Source organism: Tamandua tetradactyla, chromosome 7, assembly GCF_023851605.1.
Source record: "Tamandua tetradactyla isolate mTamTet1 chromosome 7, mTamTet1.pri, whole genome shotgun sequence".
Taxonomy (NCBI): Eukaryota; Metazoa; Chordata; class Mammalia; order Pilosa; family Myrmecophagidae; genus Tamandua; species Tamandua tetradactyla.
The window spans coordinates 56,035,012-56,058,146 of record NC_135333.1 but is presented as its reverse complement, the minus strand read 5'-3'; the positions used below and the strand labels follow the sequence as shown (position 1 = coordinate 56,058,146).

At 41.9% G+C, this 23,135-nt stretch overlaps 1 protein-coding gene across 1 annotated transcript in view; it reads right to left on the bottom strand.

Moving 5' to 3' along the window:
* ITIH5 (inter-alpha-trypsin inhibitor heavy chain 5) overlaps window positions 1-23,135 on the bottom strand; it is an 89,905-nt gene that overhangs the window by 3,480 nt on the left and 63,290 nt on the right. The window contains exons 8-12 of the mRNA XM_077169465.1: window positions 16,937-17,105; window positions 13,427-13,736; window positions 10,751-11,310; window positions 5,035-5,088; window positions 2,501-2,617 (exon numbers count right to left, since the gene is read on the bottom strand). Of these exons, the coding sequence (XP_077025580.1) occupies window positions 2,501-2,617; window positions 5,035-5,088; window positions 10,751-11,310; window positions 13,427-13,736; window positions 16,937-17,105 (1,210 nt within the window). The remainder of the gene's footprint in view (window positions 1-2,500; window positions 2,618-5,034; window positions 5,089-10,750; window positions 11,311-13,426; window positions 13,737-16,936; window positions 17,106-23,135) is intronic.

The following is a 23,135-nucleotide window of genomic DNA, read 5'->3' as shown; positions in this document are numbered from 1 at the left end:
TACAATGGGGGCATATAATACCTACCTAACAGAATGACAGTGAGGATCACAAGAGGTAACATATCTGTGAAAGCTGTAACTTGCCAACACTTGTAACTCCTTTCTTTCTTCATTTACCATCATTATTCCAGCTGCACCTTTTCTAGACTAGAGCGAGGCCTGTGACCAAGCCTTTCGAGTTCCATACCATCCTACTGAACAGTAAACAGACAGCAGGCAATTCCACATGGGATTTGAGACTAAATGGGGTGATATAAGGGATTTGAGACTAAATGAGGTGATACATGTTCAATGTGTTTTGCTCTCAGGAAAAGAGGCAATTTGCAATAATAAAATATTACTCTAAAATTAACTCTCGTTTTCTCTGCTTTGGGGGATAATATTCCCAATAAATCATGACTAGCAATTTCTTAGACATTCCAGGAGAAAACTGTCTTTTCCGGGGCAAGGGTCAGGGGAAGAGGAGAAATCCTAGCATAGAAAAGCTCAGGCTCTTCAGCCTCAAGGCTCTAAGCATCTTTGGAATAAAGACACTGTGAGATCAGCTCCTGGCGAGCTGGCACTTTCACAGAGGAATACAATTAACTTCTGAGAAACAAGAAGAGGTTCAATGCTGAGGCTAAAAACCCTGTAAGAGAGCAAGGTTGGAAAGGAATCCCATGATCCAACACTAATTACCTCCTCCATGTTGACCAGCCATGGGACTCTGTAACCTAATGTTCCGAGAAATCCATTTTCTCAGAGCTGAGAAATCCAATTGATTCTCATTACTCAGTTACGTTCTACAAAATCACCTCAAACACTGAAGTAGCAAATACTGAACCATTGCTTTTAGGGGAGATACAGGGTTAGGCTCTGTCATGGTTAGGGACAGGTGTCAACTTGGCCAAGTTGTGGTACCTGTTCATCTGATTGGGCAAGCGCTGGCCTGTCTGTTGCAATGAGGACATTTCATAGGATTAGGTCATGATCACGTCAGCTACATCCACAGCTGATTCCATTTGTAATCAGCCAAAGGGGAGTGTCTTCTGCAATTAGTGATGCTAAATGTAATCATGGGAAGCCTTTTAAGGAGGACTCAGAGGAGACAGGTTCCAGTCTTGCTTTGGCTGGTGAGCCTCTCCTGTGGAGTTCATCCAGGCCATCTATTGGAGTCATCGGCTTCGCAGCCTGCCCTGTGGATTTTGGACTCTGCGTTCCTACGGTCACGTGAGACACTTTCATAAATTTTATATTTGCAAGTGTTCCCTGTTGGTTCTGTTTCTCTAGAGAACCCTAACTAATACAGGCTCCTTTGAACCTCTGGTCACAATATTTTCATCAACCGATTAACATATAACCTTGTTATATGTATTTTTGCCAAAAAAGACCTTAACTAATACATATTGCTGCTTCATTAACACGGAGCTCCCAGCCAGCAGCACTACACCACATGTCTGAATGAAGCTCAGCTAACACACCTACTTCCTCAGTAAGGCACATCACAGCCTTCTCCTGCTTAGGAACACTAGATGGTACTTAAGCACTACAGGGCCCACTTTAAACAGCGGAATTGCCCACAAAACGCATAAAAATACAAAGAACATGGCACTAAATATATTGGGAGAAGGACACTTGCTTCCAGTTTGAGAGTTGAAATAAGAGGGATTTATCCATCCTCAGCTGAGAAGGTACATATCGGGTGACTCAAATTCTTCCCCACCCTCCCGTGTCTGGAAATGACCATGAAAGTGCGGCAAGTATTGATTTGGGAGTTACAAGTACACTTTAGAAGTAGGTGACTTCACAAATACAAAGTCCACGGACAATAAGGATCAACCGTACAGAATGTCCACTCTAATTCCGTCCTCGCAAAGGCAGGCTGTGCGGCTGTCCACACAGCTGTCACCTGTACTTACTAGGAAAAGCTTTATATACTAATCCCTTTTACGCAGTCCCTCTACAGACTCCAGAGGACCAGAGCCCATTTCACACAGGTGTACACTGCACACAGAGCTGCGTAATTAGCATGTGGGGTTGACATCTAAATCATCAACAAACTGAGATCATTGAGTTTAGAATGCTGGCATCTCCCTACCATTACAACTTTCACAAACAGAAAGATCTAATAATAATGATAAACAGCTATGTATTTCTATAGCACTTGAGAGTTTACAGAACAACTTCCTATGCATTATTTAATCGGATCATTATAATAGTGCCATGAGATGCACAGAGCAAGTATCATTACCTCCGTCTTGCAAGGGAGGGAACAGAAGTTCTCAAACAGTGTGCCAAGGCCACCTCACTACCGAAGTCCTGGTGCAGGGATTCGAACACATGCCCTTCTGACTCTGAGCCCAGAACATGGTCCACTTCTTTTAGTTAATCATCAGCCCTACACGTCGATCATCTGTGATACATCCCTTATACAACTGGACATTCGTCTTCAGGACAGAAGACATAGGTGCATGGCCTTGCCCGGGACCCGCCTGCCACCACGAGGGCAGGGAGAACTTACCAGAGTGCATGTGGTCAGAGATCAGCCTGAGGATGTCGCCAGGTTGCCCATCGATGTTGAAGCAGACGGTGAGTTTGCTTAAGGGGAAATCCACAACAAAATGGGGGTCTCCGTCAGCTGCCAGAGCGGGAAGACAAAAGAAAGAGAAAGAAATTGCCTTCGTGTGTAAGGACTGTTTTATACTCTCTAATGAACTATATTTAATCCTGACAGCAGTACAGTATAGAAGGTAGCCTCCATTTATAAATGAAGATGACTGGGAGGTGATGTCACTCGTTGAAATTGCCCAGTTAGCATGTAGTAAAGTACCCTAAGCTCAAATAGAGCACGCCTTTCAAGGCAAGTCAGCTAACTGTAGACAACCAAGCCTTGATAGTAAAAGGGCAGGAAAAGGAAAGAACATTGCCATATGCTCTCCGCTGTTACTGAGGCCACATCCTTTCCTTTCAATCTATGTGCTTTTCCTCCTATCATTTACTTTCTCCTTAACTGCCCAAGTGAAGAGATTTGAATGAGGATCCTTCCTTTTCTATGACAAGAGTGCCACTGTACCTCTCCCTGGAAGCTGTAGGGTACATCAAAAACTTTCACAGCACCAGCAGTAGGGAGTCCTTGTAGGGAGGGTACTAACAGCCAAGCCCCATTTAGAGCTGATGACAGCTGAAGCATAAATGTCAACAGGTGATTGTGCGGTAGTCAGTGATGACATGGAAATCCTTCCTCTGGGTCCCATGGATTTTATTGCTCTCCAATTTTTGTCCACAGGTGAGACCACAATTTCGGCAGGCCTCCTGTCACTTGCCATCCTCCCCATTTTCACCTCTGTTAAAGATGAACAGCCTTGCCTCTTGTGCAGACAAAATATTTCCAGAGAGTCTATATTAATTTTCTTCTCTTACTGGGTTAGAGCTATGGTTTCTCTCTCTACAGGATATACCAAATAGGCATCTCCAAACACCTCTCTACTTTATTCACACATGTATGTGTAGTGGGTGTGCTGGCTTGAAACTGTTATGTACCCTGGAAAAGCCATGTTCTTCTAATCCAGTCTTGTGGGGGCAGAACTATTTTTGGGTGGAGCCTTTTGGTTAGGTTCTTTCCATGGAGATGTGACCCCACCCATTCAAGATGAGTCTTAATATGCTTACTGGAGCCCTTTAAGAGAGGGACTTTTTGGATAAGACACAGATGTTTGGAGATGCAGAAGGAAAATACTAAAGGAGATGCCAGTAACTGAGAGCCATTTGAAATCAGCAGCTGGGAGAGAAGGGCCAGTAGAGGCTGCCATGTGTTTTCCCAGGTGACACAGAAACCCCAGACACAATTGGCCTTTCTTGGGTGAAGGTATCCTCTTTTTGATGCCTTCATTTGGACATTTTCATAGCCTTAGACCTGTAAATTTATAACCTAATAAATCCCCTTTGTGTAAAAGCCAATCCATTTCTGGTATGTTGCAGTCTGGCAGCATTAGCAAACTGAAACAGTGGGAGATGTCTGAACTGCAAGAAATCAAAATCTTCTGTGCAACTGCTGAGAACCCTTTCTGCCTCCAGCTCTTGAGAGAATCTCGCCAATCTCATTGTAGTTCTTCAGTCACCCTGTGAAAGGCAATGTATAAAGAAATAAAAGGTATGGGCCTTTCACAAATGGAAAAAACAACACCCGTATTTCTGGCACTCTCTGAGGATGAATGAATATATCTTATCTGACAGTTCTCAAGAGCATGATGTGCTCTCACTGCATCACTTCTACTCAAATATTTCAAATCTCTTTATAAAGAAAGATGTTCCTTGCTCCAAAAGGGGGTGTGGATGGAGGTGAATGTCACCACATCCCTGCAGCAGCAAGAGGGTTTTTAACATTCCATAAAGCATGTGTGTGTTCCAAGGAACGACATTCTGTCCACTGGGGGTGTGTGCTTTCCATTCCCGTAGCTCCTGGCTTACCAATGCAAGTTTACAAAGTCAGAGCACGTCAGCAGAAAGACAATAATAGGGGCTTACAAAAGAAGACGTGTACCTCTTCAGAACAAAACCTAGCCTTCTGTTGTTACTCCATCTGGATTTGTATTATAAACCCAGAAAGTTGGCAAGAGGAAACTTTATGACATTTTAAGCTATTCTTCCCTTCTAAAGCCAAGGATTTAAGAAAAATAAAAACAAAAATTCCCACTTATCACAGACATTTGTAACACCACAGGCTGCTAGTATGCAGGCCTCAGAACTCTAAAACAAATGTTCTTTAAATTCAATAATTTTCTAAATGTGCTTCTGCTATCCATCTACTCCCTTATTAGGGCCATTGCCAGGATTCCTTGGGACTGTGTAATCTCCATGGTGTTTATGCAATGGCTTAATGATGGCTCTGGTTCTTAGTTTCTGCCTCAAACTGTTGGCTTGGGCTAAATAAATATGAGCTCCTAGGCCATGTTCTAGGAATGGGTATGTGAACTGGTTTCAAGGGAATTCCTGGTCGTCCACTGCCTAAACAACTCCAGCTCTCAATTCCCACACAATTGCATACTTTGTCTTTACCTGATGTTTTAGAGATTTTAATTCTTGGGTTGTATGGTTTCTTAAGAGCAGGTCCTAAAAAAGGAGAAGGAGGAGAACAACCATTATTCATTAAAGCAGATGAAGTGAATGGTACAGAGAGCAGAGGGTTGAGATGAGTGAAATTAACTTTCAAACACCTTGGTAGCAATTTAAAGAATCTCCTAAAAAGAAAAATTTTAAAATCACTGTATGTTTTGAAGAGGGAGCTTGGCCTCACCAAACACAAGGGAAGGCATAAATGTAGAAAATTAATTATTTTCTTCTATTATGAATTAGATATTAAACTTTTCTGTGATTTCTGTGCACATAACAGGGGAAAATATTCTATCATATTTAAGATATATTTAATATCCAGTGTCTATAGCTGTAAGTATAAGCATAATTCATAAAGTACCAGGCAAAAGTAAACAATCAATGAAAGATTAGATGAAAAGTAAATTAATTTCTGTAAAAAGAATTCAAAATTTACTTCAAATTGTTCATATTAACAAAATTATGCTCTTCTTCATTGATTTTTGCTCCTCCCAGAAATGAAAGATCAAAAGCATCCAAATGAGTTTTTTTAAGCATCTAACTGTTCCTGCCCTCCACCCTCTTATTGACACTAGCTCCTGGCCAGTACAATGTTGGTAGAATGCTAAAGGATCGCAAAAGAGAAGGAATTTCTCTATTTACATGGTTGTTTTAAGGGGCCTGAGTGAGTAAAAAGTAAAAATTTAAAAAAGTCTCCAGAGCTTTAGGAACAAGATCATCCAGAGAACTAACTGACTTATCAGGAAAACCTTATCTCAAAAAACACTCCTTTGAAAAATCAGTTGGTTATTTCCCTCATTTGTGTTCCAGATAATCCAGGATAATCTCCATTCTTTCTGAAGTGGGACACATTGCTTTCAGCTACCATATCAGCCTCTGAATTTTTCAATAAATTTCTAGCACTGTTGTCCTCCTGGAAGGGGATCTGTCACTGGTAGAACTCTCATCATGATGCAGGCACTATATTCTAAACTTTGCAATAGCTCTCCAGGGAAGTTAGTATTGTCTTCATTCTACCAACAAGGGAAAGGAAGTTCAGAGAGGTTTATAAACTTCCTCCAGGCCTCACAGTGAAGCAGGGGAGGGTCTGTGAACTAAATCTCAGCTCTTTCTAGATCCAAACTTCATACTTTCTCCACCACATCCAGGTGTTTCTCAGAGCGTAGAACATAAGGAGTAAGTGAGACAGCATTTTCTAGGTGCCCAGTAAGGACTGGATTAATCTGAGCTCTCTCTCCCCACTTGGGAGACACAAACTTGATAGGAACCTAGTTAAAACATTACACATAGAAAACATGTCATGTTACACCGATAGATATTGCCAAAAAAAAAAGTGATTCTGTACATTGGTTTAATTGCTTTCCTCTCTCTTGTTCTTGTCCCTCCTCATTCTTACTATCAAAATGGTACCGAGACTTTTGGTCAACCAAAGTGCTAGCATAAGATGCTCCACAGTGCTATTCCCCAATAGAATGTTTGAACAACTATTAAAAATTGGCAGAGCCAAAGATCTCAAAACTCCGAAAACAGTAAAAGGGTTGCAGTAACTAAGCAACTGCCAAATCACGAAAACACAGCTTTGAAAAGGTAGGAGCAACCAAAAGCTGGTTCTTTGAAAACTTCAGTTCAATCAATAAACCTTTAGCCAGACTAACAAAGAAAAAAAGAGGATGCAAATAATGAAAATCAGAAATGAAAAGGGGATATTACTAAAAACCCCAAAGAAATAAAATGGATTATAAAAGGATACTATAAACAACTATACACCAACAGTTTAGATAACCCAGATGAAATGGACAAATTCCTAGAAGCACACAAACTATACTGATTCAAGAAGAAATAGAAGAATTCATCAGACCAATAAGAAGTAGAAATTGAATCACTAATCAAAAACCTCCCAACAAAGAAAAGTCCAGAACCAAACAGCTTCACAAAGGAATCTGACCAAACATTCCAAGAAGTAACACCAATTCTTCTCAAACACTTCCAGAAAATTGAAGAGGAGAGAACATATCCTAACTCATTCTATGAGGCCAAATCACCCTCATACCAAAGCCAGCTAAAAAAAAAAGAAAGAAAATCACAGATTTGCACCATATTAATAAAATTAAAGAGAAAAACCACATGATTATTTGAACTGATGTAGAAAAGGTATTTAACAAAATGCAGTTCCCAGGGGTGCAAGGGTAGTTTAGTGGTAACATTCTCGCCTGCCATGTGGGAGACCTGGGTTCGATTCCCAGCCCACATACTTGCCAAAAACAAATAAGCAAGCAAACAATAGAAAGAAAACCAACAAACAAAAATTCAAGAAATGGTGCTGCAATTACAGGATACTCTCATGGAGAAAGAATGAAATGTGATACCCACCATACACATACAAAAAAAAAATGCAGTTCTTCTTCTTGATATAAAAAACTAGGAATAGAAGGAAACTTCCAAAATTGATAAAGGGCACATATAGAACCACAATTAACATCTTATTCAATAGTTAAAGACTGAAATATTTCCATCTAGCATTAGGAACAAGACGAGAATGCCCACTGTCATCACTATTAGTTAACACTGTTCTAAGAAGTTCTAGCCAGAGACCTTAGGCAAGAAAAATAAATGAAAGACATCCAAATGGTAAGTAAAACTTTCCCTATTTATAGATATGATCCTATATATTTAAAAAGCCCTGAAAAATCTATAACAAAGCTATGAGAGCTAAGAAACAACTTTAGCAAAGTGGTGGGAGTCAAGATCAGCATGCAAAAATAAGCAGTGTTTCTCTACATGAGTAATGAATAACCTAAAGAGGAAATCAAGAAAAAATTCCATTTTTAAATAGCAACCGAAGGAACGAAATATCTAAAAATCAAATAAATTTAAGAAATGATGTAAAGGACTCGTACGAAGAAAACTGCAAAGCATTACTAAAAGAAAGCACAGAAGATCTAAATAAAATGTTCATAGATCAGATGACTAAATATTGTTAAGATGTCAATTCTACCCAAAGTGATTTAAAGATTCAATGCAACCACAATCAAAACTCTAATAGCCTTCTTTGCAGAAATGGAAAAGCCAATCATCAATTTTATATGGAAGCTTAAGTGGCCCCTAATAGCCAAAAATATGTTGGAAAACAAGAACGAAGTTGGAAGACTCAGGCTTTCCAACTTTTAAGCTTATTACAAACCTACAGTAATCAAAAGAGCACGGTATTGGTACAAGGACAGATGTACATACCAATGGAATCCACCAGGGAGTTTATAAATAAACCCTCACCTCTGTGGCCAGCTGATTTCTGATAGAGGTGCCAAGTCCAATCAATGTGGAAAGATTAGTCCCTTCTACAAATGGTGTTTGGAAAATTGGATATCCATATGCAAATGAAAGAAGGTGGATCGTACCTTATTCTATATACAAAAATTAACTCAAAATGGATCAAAGATCTAAATATAAGAACTAAAACCATAAAACTCCTGGAAGAAAACATAAGGAAGCATCTTCAGGACTTGTGCTAAGCAATGGTTTCTTAGACTTCACACCAAAAGCATGAGTAACAAAAGAAAAAATAGAGAAGTAGGACTTCAGTAAAATTAAAAACTTCTGTGTATTAAAGGACTTCATCATAAAAGCAAGAAGAAAATATTAGAAATGTCATATCCCATAAGGATTTAATATCCAGAATCCAAAAGGAAACTGTACACCTCAATAACAACAATAAAAAAAAACAACAGATTTTTTAAATGGCCAAGAGGATTGAATAAACATTTCTCCAAAAATATCCTCTAAGCACATGAAAAGATGCTCAACATCATTAATCATTAGAGAAATGCAAATCAAAACAATGCGATACCATTTCACAACCACTAGAATTGCTACTATTTAAAAAACAGAAAATAAAAAGTGTTGGAAAGGATGTGGAGAAATAGACATAGTTATTCATTTTTGGTGGGAATGCAAAATGCTGCAGCCACTGTGGGAAACAGTTGGACACTCCTCAGAAAGTTAAGTATATGACCCAGCAAGCAATCCCATTCCTAGGTATGTCCCAAAAGAACTGAAAGATGGAACTTGAACAGCTATTTACACACCAGCGTTCACAGCGGCATTATTCACAATAGCCAAAAGATGAAATCAACCCAGATGTCTATCAACAGATAAATGGACAAAGAAAAGGTGGTATTTACCTACACTGAAATATTATTCAGCCCTAAAAAGGAATGAAGTTTTGATACATGTGATGACATGGATGAACCTTGAAGATATGTTGAGTGAAATAAGTCAGACAGAGAAGGACAAATATTGCATGAGCTCACTGACATGAAATAACTAGAATGAGCAAATCCATAGAGTCAGAAACTAGAATACAGGTTACCAGGGGCCAGCGTGGGGGTAGAGAATGGAGAATTAATGCTTAATTGGTACAGAGTTTCTGTTTGGAGTGACGAAAAAGGTTTAGCAATGGATGGTAGTGATAGTAGCAGAACACCGTGAATGTAATTAACAGCACTGAATTATATATTTGAATGTAGCTAAAGGAGAAATTTTAGGTTGTATAAATGTTACCAGCATAAAAATTAACAATTAAAAACAAAAACAAAAATACAGCACTGCATGAGAAAGAGAACCCTACAGTAAACAATGGGCTATTACAATAGTTAATAGTACAACTATAAAAATGTCCTTTCATGAATCATAACTAACGTATCACACCAATGCAAGTGGTAATAATAGGGTGGTCACATAGGAACTCTATTTCATACATGATTTTTCTATAAACCTACAAATTCTCTAATAAAAATTCTTTTGAAAACTTTAAGATAGTATAGAACAATACAAGCAGTGAATCCTAACATAAACTATTAGTAGTATAATTGTAAAAATGTTTCATCAACTGTAGCAAAGGTACTACACTAATGCAAAATGTTAATAGGGAAAACTGCGTGGGGTTGGTAGATGGAACTCGACATTCTGCATGCTTTTTCTGCAAATCTATAGCTTCTTAAATAGCTAAATAAATAAAATGTAAAATGGCACAAAGACTGAGAACGACATTGCTTAGACTGAGCAACAGGTATGTAAAAGGTGAGTGCTCTCAAGAACCTAGAGCTTGGGTTTTTACGTAAATTCTCTGGAAAATAAAACCAAATATATACATAAAATTAACATAAATTTAAAAAATAAAAATAGAGATGGTCACATGAGAATGAGCGTTTGTTGGCTGGTTTGCTCGCGTCCGTGCCTCGTGACGTCCCCGGTGCACGCTAGGCTCAGAATTCCCTGATGATTGATTGATGCACTGATTTCACCGGGCAACATATTTGAGTCAAATGTCACCTCTTATGATTACCCTACAGAGTCCGTGGTTTATGGCAATACAAGTACAGCAATCTATTTCACTCACTGAAGACTACGAGCTGCATTAGGATTAATTTTTATAAAAATTAAATGGGGTGGGCCACAGTGGCTCAGCAGGCAGAGTTCTTGCCTGCCATGCCGGAGACCCAGGTTCGATTCTTGATGCCCGCCCATGCAAAATAAAATTAATTAATTAATTAAATGGTTTACAATGGAAGAGACCACTGAGGAGGTGACCTTGGCATTAAAAGGAATGGGAGCTGACATTGGAGGTCCGATGTCCCTCCCTTTGCCATCCCATGAGACCTCTTACCTGGCTGCATGCTGACCCCTCGCAGGCTCTGCATCACTGTTTCCGGGCCTGTGGCGGCAGACATGCCGTAGCTGTCCTCTAGCCCCTCCGTCAGGTCAGCTGGTTTCTTCAACTTCATGGAGGTGACCGGGGTGAGGAAGTGGTAGTTCACTGCCAGCGTCTGGACCTTCTGCCTCAGCCGCTCCTTCTCCTGCTCATCACCACTCTGCAGCCAGGAGCTCAGCAGCTCCTTCACGGTGAGATAGCTCCAGAGACGCTCAAGGTGGTTTGGGACGTCCTTGCCATCCCCCTTGGACCCCTCGCTTCCCGTGACATCACGCCCCACCTTCTGGAGTTCCAAGGGCACATCTGTCTTCAGTATGACAAATTTCTTACTGTTGCTGGCCGTGACCTCCACGTGCAATTGACCCATCGTCCTATCCCCCAGCTTTCCAGCAATGACGATCTCGGAGCCATTGAAGTAGTTGGGGAACAGCGTTCTGGTGGCATGCGCCACTGAGTCGGGCCGATAATTGACACGGATGTCCGAGAGGAGAGGAGTTCTGATCTCGTCATAGAACCTGGAGAGGGAGACCAGACAAAGACAAAGGGAATCAGTGCCGCACTCAGACCACAGGCAGGACAGACAGGTCCTAAAAGAAGTCAGGGCCTCTCAGAGAGGTGGAAGGGATTTTAGATTGGATCCAGCACAGCCTTTCTGATGGGAGGGAACACTACTGGTGAGCGTTCACTATCCCAAAGCCTTTCTAGTCTCTCTTTCAAGTGCTTCAATGATGAAGGACACCCCCCTTAGAGCAGATAAAAATCCTTTCTGAAATTTCCACCATTTGGGCTCAATTTTGCCTCTGGAGCAAAAGAGAATTGGCCTAACGCATCTCCAACAAGAAGGCCATTTAGATGCTTAAAATTACTGCTGTGCATTCCTTAAAGCCTTCCATGCAGCCTAGTAGAGCCCCAGGTTCATGCACTCTTCTTCAAACAATACAATTTTAAATATTGGTAACTTGGTACCTTTCCTTTGTGCATGCCTAAGTTTTTCAAAGGGCCTCTTACAACATCTCTCACAGAGCCAAAGACATATTCTAAATGTGCTCTAAAGAGCATCTTATACTTGAGAACTCTGACCTTGACTTTGACACCATGTGTTTGTGTAATGCTCAGCATTTGCTTGATTCGCTTTTCTCAGTTATGTTACATGGTAAGGAGAGGATTAGAATTCCCTTTCCAAAGATCTGGAGAACCCAGGCTATGGTTGGAGACTTCCATCTCAGCCACTCTGTGCTGTGTGTCTTGGGGACGTGACAACCTCTCTGAACTACAGTTTCTTCACCTATAAAATGGGGATGTTAACAGTCCCTTAATTTGGTAGAGTACTAGTTGTCCCCCAAATACATTCCCCCTTTCTTTCATAACAATTGAGATTCAACTGGGCACATGCCCACCCAGAAAGATATTACATTTTATAGCTTCCATTGTAGCTAAATGTAGTGATATGACTATGTTCTCACCAAGGGAATATGTACGGAAGTGCTATGCAACACTTGCCCAAAAAAAAAGGCTTGTACTGGCTTTCTTTTCTTTCCCCGCCCCTTAGGATGGAAGATGGAAGCAGTAGTGAACTAATTTCAACTCCGGAAGTGAAGGATAACACCCTAAGGGGTGCAAGGCAATAAAATGAAAAGAACCTGAGTCCCTGATTGACTTCCTGGGGCAGAATCTAGCTGGTCCAGACCATTATGGGAGAAAGGGATAAACACACTATCTTATTGCACTCTTGTTATTTTGTCATCTTTATTAGGGAAGCTTAGCCTTTACTCTACTATACACACTTCCTAGGATTTTTCTGAGGATCACACATTATATGCATGTCAAAATGTCCTAGGAACAGTCCCAAGCACAGGGTTTGTTTGTGGGCCCCCGGGGAAGGCAGCAGGCTGCACTCCCAGTGCTGGCTGCAGGTGGCTGCAGGCTGAGACCTTCTGGCTCTCGTGGGACCAGGGCCCACCAATGAAGCTGACCTCCTCGCTTCATCTCTTCCCCGTGGAGGAAACATTGTTCCATGTGTTGCTTGTGTGAGTTGTGCTTTTGTCGGTGACCCCGTCCCCTGAAAACTATGGAGCAGGTTGGCTTCTAGGACCGCTATGCCTGGTGGCAGTCATTGCCGTGCTCTGTTTCCCTCCATGTGGTGAGACCCTCCCTGGGAGGTGGTAATGGTGTCTGTCCTATTTGACAGTCTGGCACAGCCAGGCAGGATGCTGACTACCTCTCCTACCTACCACACAGGGGAGAATGAGAGGAAATTTACTAGAAGGTACTTTGAAATGTCAAGAAGACAATTACAAGCCTAAGGGCTGATTACCATGTGGTTGACACTCTGCCAACACATTATATCGTCTTCTCCATTAAATTCTGACAACTGACCATAACCCTCATTTAATAAATGAGGAAACCAAGGCACAGACAGGTTTAAACACATGTGCCTCACGTGACAAAGCAGGATCAGAATTTGAACCCAGATCTGCCTTTTTCCAAAACCAGCGTAATGAGTTATAATCACTTTGATCAGACTCAAAGTTAAGGTACAGCAAAACCTCACTTCTAAGTATCCCATCGAATCCAGCCTTCTAACCCTTCCAGAAGAAGCTTTCGTTGCCCTGAGAAGACAGACAGACAGACCCGATGAGCTGGGAGCCTGCGTCCTCCTCCTCGAGAATGCGCCGGGTGAGGCCACAGTTCTCCAGCGACAGCTTCTCCAGCAGCTTGAAGTCCACGTCATCGCCAATGCCGATGGTGAAGATGCAGATGCGACCTCGGACGGCCTCCTTGGTGTTGCTGAGGATCTTGAGGGAGTGGGTCTCCCCCACGGTGGGCTTCCCGTCCGTCAGGAAGACAATGAGGGACACACTCCTGTCCTCGACGTCATTGCGAGCCACGTACTCATTGAGCACCCTGATGGCCCTCTGGAGGGCTCCGTTGATGTCTGTGCCTGTCGGACACCAAAACAGGACAGCTCAAGACTGGGCTCAGCTTCCAAATCTGAATCCACGGTCACATCCGTGGTTAGCTCTCAATCGCGAAAGCGTTAACAGGAGGAAGGCAGGAAAGAAGTCATCTGCCCAAAGAGGATGATTTCAGGTCACACGGCCTGTACAGAAGCTTGGTAAGCATTTGCCAAATGAATATACAAGTGACTCTTTGCATTATTCGCAATAGTAATATTTTGTAAATTCTCCATGAGCATTGAATTAGCAAATACCGAACCGTCACTGCTAGGGGAAATATCAGGTTAGGGTACCTGCCAATGCCTCTGGTCTCAACATTTTCATTAACTGAGCTGAATATGCTGTAAACAAAGACACTGGTTTAGAAAGGGAGAGCCAAAACGAGAAGGCAGAGTACCGCCTTTTCATTTGACCTCAACTGGAAATATGCCTATTGGGTGACTCAACATTGTTGCCACTCTGTGCATAGCCACGAATGAACGTGAAAGCACAGCGGGTGCTGATTTGGGGTGTGAAAGTAAATTTTAGTGGGTAGGCACACTCAGAAACACAGAAGCAGCAAATAAAGAGCATCAACTGTAAATGAAATTAATTTCCCTGCAATAAAAAACCTTCTCTTGCAGGCATCTAATGGTTCCAGCGTAGACGTCTTCACTGTTGATACTCCAGCATTAGTGATGTCTACATCCTGTTCTGGGAATAAGTGCTGAAAAGAGCAGGAGGCTCCTGGCTACAGAAATTTGGAGGGAGAACCAGAGGAAAGAAAGGAGGTTTCTGGATAAACCAAGAATCTCATCCAACCACTGATGCTATCTTCTATTTCATCCAACCACAGTCACTGCAGTCTTGAATGCCCATTTCCTTTTTCTGTCTGCAGTGATTATTGAACAGCTTTATTCAGATAAAATTTACCTACCAAAAATCCACCCATTGTAAGCCTACAAGCCAATGATATTAAGTCGCGCAGCCATCACCACCATCCAGTTTTAAAACATTTCCCTTAGTCTGACTGGAGTGATTTTTATCTATATGCAACATTTTTCATGTTTTGAGTGAACCATGTAATTCTCTCATTCCTTCACATCCTCCAGAATTTCTGGCATCCCAAAATATATAAACTTGTGTCTGTGGCAAACACATTCATCATTTTCTTTTAATTGCACTCAGAGTCCAAACCTAAGGGACAGTTATAGTTGAAATAGTATTTAACATTTTTTTGAGGCTCATTGATGTGCCTTCCTGAATGCCCAGCCTAACTTCATTTTGCCTCTGGATGTGTGGGCATGACTAACGGGTAGGTGTTTATTTTCTTTTTAATCCAGTCTTTAGCTACAGAGCCAACTCTTTCACTCTGCTTTAAAGCCAAGGGGAGCCAAGCAAGGGGGTGGACGGACTTTGCTTTCCTAATATCACACAGTTACCATAAGTACAGTAGGACTTGGAATGAGATCCATGTAAAGCCAGATAATCTCTCAACCACCTACCAAGAGTGAGGAGCTCTCTCCAGGGAGAGTCCTGCAGAGGTACCCCAGCCACCCCACAGCCAACTCATGCAGGATCATCAAAGGACCCAAGTGCAACTGCAAAAGGAACCACTCAAGTGGGTAAAAATAACGAGCGTTTATCTGACGAGCAAGGGAACTTACTATTATGCGCCAGGTACCACTTAAAGCACCAGGCACCGGTTTAAGCACGTTAAATATATTAACCCATTTAACCCTCACAGCAACTCCATTATCATCCCCATTGTACAGTTGAGGAAACCGAGACCCACAGCAGTTAAATAGCTGGGGAATGGTGGGGGTGGATTCAAACCCAGGCAGCCCATCTTTGGCATCTACGCCCTGGCCATGACGTCACATTGTTTAGACAGAATCTAATAATGTTTATACGGTTTGGATACCTAAAGGAACATATTTACCAGTTCTTTTCTAAAGCTGCTTATTCTCCACACACACATACACCATTCTAGTGGTACGTAGTATAATGAAAATAACTTTAATTTTATGGATGCTTGCTGGGCACAAATTATGTCAGGAACTATGACTATGCCAGGAACTATAGTGTATACAAAGATGAAGAAAAATCTCTCCCTCCAAGGACTTAACAGACCTGACAACTTACTGTCATAGCTCATCACTACTATATTAGATTAATATTAAAGCTAATCTTTTATTTCTCCCTTCCACCAATAAAAGTTGCTAGAACACATTGTATTGGAGACTGGTAGAAATCCCATCATAAATCAAAGTATCATCCAAGAAAATCAAGGTCCAAATGAAGTTTATTTGGGAAACCAGGGGTTTTGCTTGGATAGGAAATAATGAACATGCGAAAGATGAAAAATCCCAGATGGAAGAAGATTGAACTGAGTGTTTTAAGTGCTTCCAGAAAACGGAAAAAGGAATTATCCAAGACAACAACTCCAGAAGATGGTGGTTTTGTAAAGGGTTTTGAAGAAAGAAATAGGATGTGGGGGCAAGTTCAGTTGTGCTAAACATCCTTGTTTTTAGCACCTCTTATGCCCTCTGCACTGGTGACGGAGATGTCAGCAAGATTAAGATCCAGTTCCTGGGTTGAAAGAACTTACATCTAGTGCAGCTGTCACACAGCTGGGTAACATACTGTCCTGCTTCTCTAACCTTAGAATTCTTTATAACCTGTCCTCCTCCCCTCTCTTAAAATTCTGCACACTCACCTGGGGACCATACCCAATATCCCCTCCATCACATTTTACACCTGGGATTCATGCTTTGCCCGCATTGTTGTATCCCCACCATGAGGTCTAACTGTTTAGCAGGTCAGTTCCACCTGCTGCTTTTTAAGGTGATACTATCCGTGCACACAATACAGGAAAGCATCCATTTGGCTTTAATTCTCCACCCAGAAACATTTTATAAAAATGGCTTCATTGTTCAAGAACCATGAGATAAAACCAGGAACATCTCCAAAAAACATATCGGGTATTTCCGCTCATAGCTTACCTGACCACCTTTGTTTTGGGACTGGAACAGGAGAATCCACAGATTTGGTGTTCAGAGAAAGATAAGCGTCTGGGAAAGCTCTCACCTGTTATCCCCTTTCCCGTAATTAGCGTCAGCTTTCCAATCCTCATTGCGTAGTGGGAAATTAGCCACTAACTTATCATCACATCAAAGCCCAAGTGAAGAGGAGTGGTTTTTACCTCCAGTGGGCGACATATGGTGAATGTAGACTTTGCCGTCCCTGACGTTGTCGGGAGTTGCTGACACCAAGTGGTCCTTCCACACCTTGATCCGGTTGGAAAATCCAATGATGCTGAAGTGGTCCTGGGGTCGGAGGTCATGGAGAATGGTGAAGAGGGCGTCCTTGGTCTAGACAAAGAGAAAAGCAAAACCAGTCACATCCAATCACGGTGGGCCTCATGGCTTGGAAACTGAACACCAGGAAAATTCTCAGGGTTAAAATACAGTGCTGACTATCTAAAGGGCACTGCGATAAATGTCAAAGAACCTGTCACCTAGCTGAAAAAGCAGCACATATGTTAAAATTGTATACAGGACGTATTTAGTACCGAACATGGCACATCCTACCACAACCTTTCATGAGCTCAGGACTCTGTGTCTTCTTGTGTTGTTCTCTGGTCCTAGGATTTCATCCCCACGGTACCATCCCTGACAACCCTCTAGTCATTTAAGATACACCTATGAGGGCTACATTATCTATTTGAAATGTCTTTCTTACTTCTCCAAAGAGAGGTGATCGTTTGCTCTGTTAGGCTAGTTCTGTCACCAATACACTCATTGAAGATGATTTGTTTTGGTCTCTTTTCCTTATTAGACTGCACGCTCTCTGTAGGCAGTCCTCACTCCTCATCCTATAACCCAGGGCACAGCAGAACTCCAGACATGCAGGAGGTGCTAAGCACAAGCTGAGTGAATGAATGGATGCATGCATGAACAGCTAATGAAGCATAGAAATTAAAGGTACAAATAAACAACAGAGGAACGTAAATAAGAACAAGAAGACTTTGGGCTGCAGTGATGTGAGAAGGCTTTATAGGAAAAGAGGAATTTGAGCATGAGGCTTAAAAGACGTGGATAGCTGGAATTCTGGAAAGAAGCAGAGAAGTGAGTCAGTTTGAGCAAAGCAAAGAGGTGATACAGGTGAGTTCAGGGAATGCTGACTGGATAAGAGGTGTGCATTTAAGGAAGATGCACCCTGTGAAATGAAGAAAGAAAACACATGAAACTGAAAGAAAAAAAAATAAAACTCTCGGAGCCTAGACAAGAGTTTCTATAATAATCACCAAGTATCGTAGGAAAGCACCATCCTCCCTAACCATCAGTGCTGTTAGACATTTAGAAAGGGATTGGACTCTGGGGACAGTCCCATAATGATTATCCTGGCACCTTTCTCCCTGTGGTGAAGAACTCAGGCTTCAAGCCTATCAGCCTGGGTTTGAACCTGGTTTCATCCCTTTCCACCTGGGTGGCCCTGGGCCACCTCCTTCTGCCTCAGTTACCACATCTGTAAAACCAAGATTGAACTAGTTCCCGCCTCACCAGTTTGTCAGGAGGATAAAATTAGTTACCATATGAAAAGTGCTCAGAACAGCCCAGGCATTCAGCAAATGAGAAGTACTTGCTTGTGATTATTTGCCAGCCTTGGGAAGCAGCAGAGCTGAAGAGAAACGGGACAGTGTGGAGAAGTGGTGTCCAGAGTGAGGTCTGCTCGAGAGCTATATGATTACTGTGAAACTATTTCGTGGGCTTCTTCTGCAGATTTTATGACTAATCGCCTTTGGCTTAAACCCCAGATTCCGAGATGATCAGTTCTACTCTCCACCTTCTAGCTCTCTGCCTGTGTGAAATAACCACTCTGTTTTGGTTTTGGTACCTTTTGAATTGTCCTTTTTCCTTAGTTTCCCCTTTCAATCCTGTATCCAACTGCTTACTCTATCATCCCATCAAGCAACCCTGAATTTCACAGACAACTCCAAATCCACTTTAGAAAACTATTCGGGATGGGGCTACTTGTAAATCCATATGTTAAATATTGTACAGTTCAGTAAACAAAGACTTTCTAGTCTGAGCAAACGTTTGCCTAACGTGAGTCTTACTGAATCCACTGAATCAACGGCAGCTGTTACCTCAATTTCCTCATGTTTCTCTGGTCCCAGCTGAGAAAGCAGTAGCTTTTAATGACATCGTTACAAGTGTGACGACGATAATAATGTCAGTGCTAGTATTTCCTCAGAGCTTTCTCCTTCCCATGCTAAGGGCTGGTGCTTTCTATTTACTGCGGTGACTGTTATTATTAATAAAAATATTTCCATTTTATAGTTGAAGGACCTGAAGCCTCATGCCCCATGGGAGGCTGAACTGGAACCCAGGATGTCTGATTCCACCACCAATGACACTAAAACCCGTAGCCCCAACTGGCTGGGGCTGAGAGTGCTCTGAGTTATAACTCTTATTTGAAGCTCATTTTGGGATTCTGTCCAGGTCCCTGCATGTGGATGGGCTCTGTTTGTTTCTTTATTTCTTTCACTTCATTTCTGGCAGCAATTAATGGACTCATCTCCTGTAACATCCTCACAGAAAGCACTGCATGAATTCCGCATCCACCCAGGGACAAGAACAAGAAGCATATTTCATTAAATTCATCTGCTCACCCTATAAAGGAGTGTCCCCCTTCTTCCCCACCCACCACGTTCTCCTGGGAGAAAAGCATGACAATGGAAATGCTCATTTTCCTCCATCCGCCTAGGAAATCTCCTTCTCCATTTTCCCTTCTCTCCTCCTGGCTCCAGGCCTCCCTTCTCCCCTCCCAGCACACTCGGGTTTTGCAGAAGACAGGCTCACTGGCAGCAGAATTTCCTGTCCTCTCCCAACCCTGCCTCCCACCTCCTAGAAATGTTTCTAAGTGTGTTGCGAAAATAAATAGAATCCGCACCCAAAATTTGTCAGAAATATCCAGAAGATGTTTTATACTATATTTTACCAACACAGCCATTCTTCCTTTCTCTTTCAAAATTACTATCATGGTAACTATTTTGGTTTGTTAAAGCTACTGGAATGCAATATACCAGAAATGGAAAGGTTTTTCAAAAGGGAATTTATTATGTTACAAGTTTACAGTCTAAGGCCATAAAAATGTCCAAACTGAGGCATCCAGAGAAAGATACCTTGACTCAAGAAAGGCTGATCTGGGAAGGCATGTGATTGGCATCTGCTGGTTCTTGCTTCTGGTTCCATTGCTTCCAGCTTTTGATGCCAGTGGTTTCCTCTGTAATCATCTGTGGGCCTTCACTTAGCTCCTCTGGGACACAACTCTGGGTTCTGACTAGCTTAGCATCTCCAAAAAACTTTCACCTATTAAGAAATAACTCCCCAACCCTCACCCCTGGTAATTTCTAATATACTTCCTGACAATGATTTTGCTTATTCTGGTTATGTCATGTAAGTAAAATCATACAATATCTGTCCTTTCGTACCTGGCTTATTTCATTCAACAGGCATTTCATTCAACATGATGCCCGTAAGGTAGCATATATCAAAACTTCATTCCTTTTTAAGGCTGAATAGTATTCCATTGTATGGATATACCACATTTTGTTTATCCATTCATTTGCTCATGGACAGACACATGGGTTGTTTCTACCTTTTCACTACTGAGAATAATTTTGCTATGAACATTGGTGTACAAGAATGGGTCCCTGCTTTCAATCCTTTTGGGTATATTCCTAGAAGTAAGATCACAGAGTTATATGGTAATTCTGTTTAATTTTTGGAACATTTGCCAAACCGCTTTCCACAGAGGCTACATCATTTTAAATTCCCACCAATAATGCAGGAGGGTTATTTTTCCCACTCCTTCCTTGGTGGTTTGGAACTACTGTACCCCAGAAAAACATGTTCTTCAACTTAATCCATTTCTGTGAGCATGAACTCATGGTAAGCAGGACTTTCAATGAATTTTCTTCAGTTAAGGGGTAGCCCTACTCGGTTAGGATTGATCTGAATCCTACCACTGGAGTCCTTTTTAGGAGGCATGAAATTCAGACAGACAGAGGGAAAGCCACAGGAAGCAAGAATTGAAAGTCAACAAAACTCAGAAGAGAAGGGAGAGGCTGCCATGTGCACCACCATGTGACAGAGAACCCAGGACCAGGGGTCTCCAGCAGCCAGCCCCAGAACACTTTTGGGAAGAAAGCACTTGCACTGATTTGGATTTGTGCTAGCCTCAAAATCATGAGTCAATAAATTCCCATTGCTTAAGCCAACTCATTGCATGCTATTTGCTTGAACAGCTAAGAAAACTGAAACCACCCCTTCTTGAAACTCTTCTTGCCTCTGGCTTCCTTAGCACTAGCCTGCATCTCCTCCTCTCTAACTCTGCAGATACCTCCTTTTTGGTTGACCCTTAAATGTGAGAGTTATGTGGCATTTTTATCAGCCTGCATACTCAGCCTCTCACATGCTATACCCTTCTGGTGAGTTTATCCACTCCCATAGAAAATAATATTGTTCATTTTAAAAGATTAGGAAGAAAATAACTGTAGAACTCAAAATAACCTTGCCCATAAAGAGACATGCACTGTCAAATATGTTCCTTCAGAAACTTCTCTATGCATGTATGTGTAATTTTAAATCAATGGGATCATACAATATGTGTGGGTGTATAGTGTTATTAAAAGTTTTTATTTACTATATCATACACAGTTTTCAGGTCAACATATAAGTGTATGTCACATAATTTTAATGGCAGCCCCATATTCTACTGTATGCATGCACTATAATTCAATATTTTGAATATTTGAGTAGCGCTGCTATAAAGCTCATCATTCACAAATCTCTGCACCCATCACTATTTCCTTAGGATAAATTCCATGACATGGAATCAGCATGACAAAGAGCTCCCAATCTCACTTTCTTGCTTATTTCCCGTGATTCTCACCTCCACTGCAAACTCTGCTTTAGCTTCCTCATTGCTAAAGCAAATACCATGCAATGAGTCGCCTTCAATAATGGGAACTTATTGGCTCATGGTTTTAAGGCTGGGAAAAATCCAAACCAAGGAGACACCAAGGTGATGCTTTCTTCTCAAAGACTGGTGCTCTGGGGCTGGCTGCTGGTGACTCTTGGCCCTGGGCTTCATCACAGGGCAATGAACATGGTGGCCCCTCCTGGCCTCCCCTTCTCTTCCAGGTTCCAGTCACCAGCTGAAAGGTGACTTTCAGCTTCTTGCTGCTCCCTCTGTGCCTTTTTTCTTCTCTCTACAACCTTCTGTATAACGTCCTTAATAATAGGATTAAGACCTATCCTGGGTCACACCTTAATCTGAAATCACCTCATCTAAAGATCCTACTTACAAGGGACCATGTTTACAGGAATGGATTAAGTGTAAGAACGTTTTTCTAGGGTACACTGCTCTAAACCCCTACAAACTCTAAGGTCCAATTTCCCCATACACCCAGCTTTCCTAAACATACCCTGCTTGCTTTTTCATGGTTTTGGCATTCTGAGCAAAATGGCCTCCTACCTTCCCCCTCTTTTCTATCATTAAACTACAGTTCATGCTTCCAGACCCACCTCACATGTCCAATCCTTGGTGACACCATTCCTGCAGTACTTGCTTATGCACAGCTACTGTGGCATTTACACTGCTTAAGGTAAATGTATCTGCATCATATTAGCATTGGTCTTTCAAGCCCTTTCCCACCTCAGGACCTTTGCACAAGCTGTTCAATTTGCATGCAATCCCCTCCCTCACGGTCTTCACTGTTGCTGGTCTGTCTCATTCTTCAGTCCTGGGTCTAAACACTCTCTCCTCAGCCCTCCCTCGCCTGCTCACCCCCCTCCCACTGATCTCTTGCATGTGGCCCCCTGTTCTTTTCCTCATGAGGCTCAGAAAGAGCATGTAATTGCATATTTGTATGTTGACTTGTCTGCCCAACTCAATCCTGTGCTACTGAGTACAAGAACTTTCAAACTTTTGTTCACCACTCTACACTTAATACCCAGCAGTCCCTGGCCCCTAGTAGATGCTAGATACATGCTTTCTCAACAAATGAATGGTGAAGAAGGTGTCTACCTGTCACCCTGGATAGGTTGCTCCTTGAAGCAGCTGTTCCCTTACCTTTTCACACACTGTAGGCTTTTAGAAAATCTCTGTTGAATTAGGAGAGAAAGAGAGAGTCAGAGAGAGATGGATGGCAAGGAATTCTGTTGCGTGAATAATGCCAAGGAAGTGAGAACCTTCCCTGAGAGCCTAAGATAGATAATATTGAGAAAGATGACGTGCATGTAGGAAACAGAGCTAGCTGGCAGATAAAACAATAGTAAATAAATCTGATAATAACAATAAGCAGATGTGGGCAGGAGGCCCGAAGCACTGAT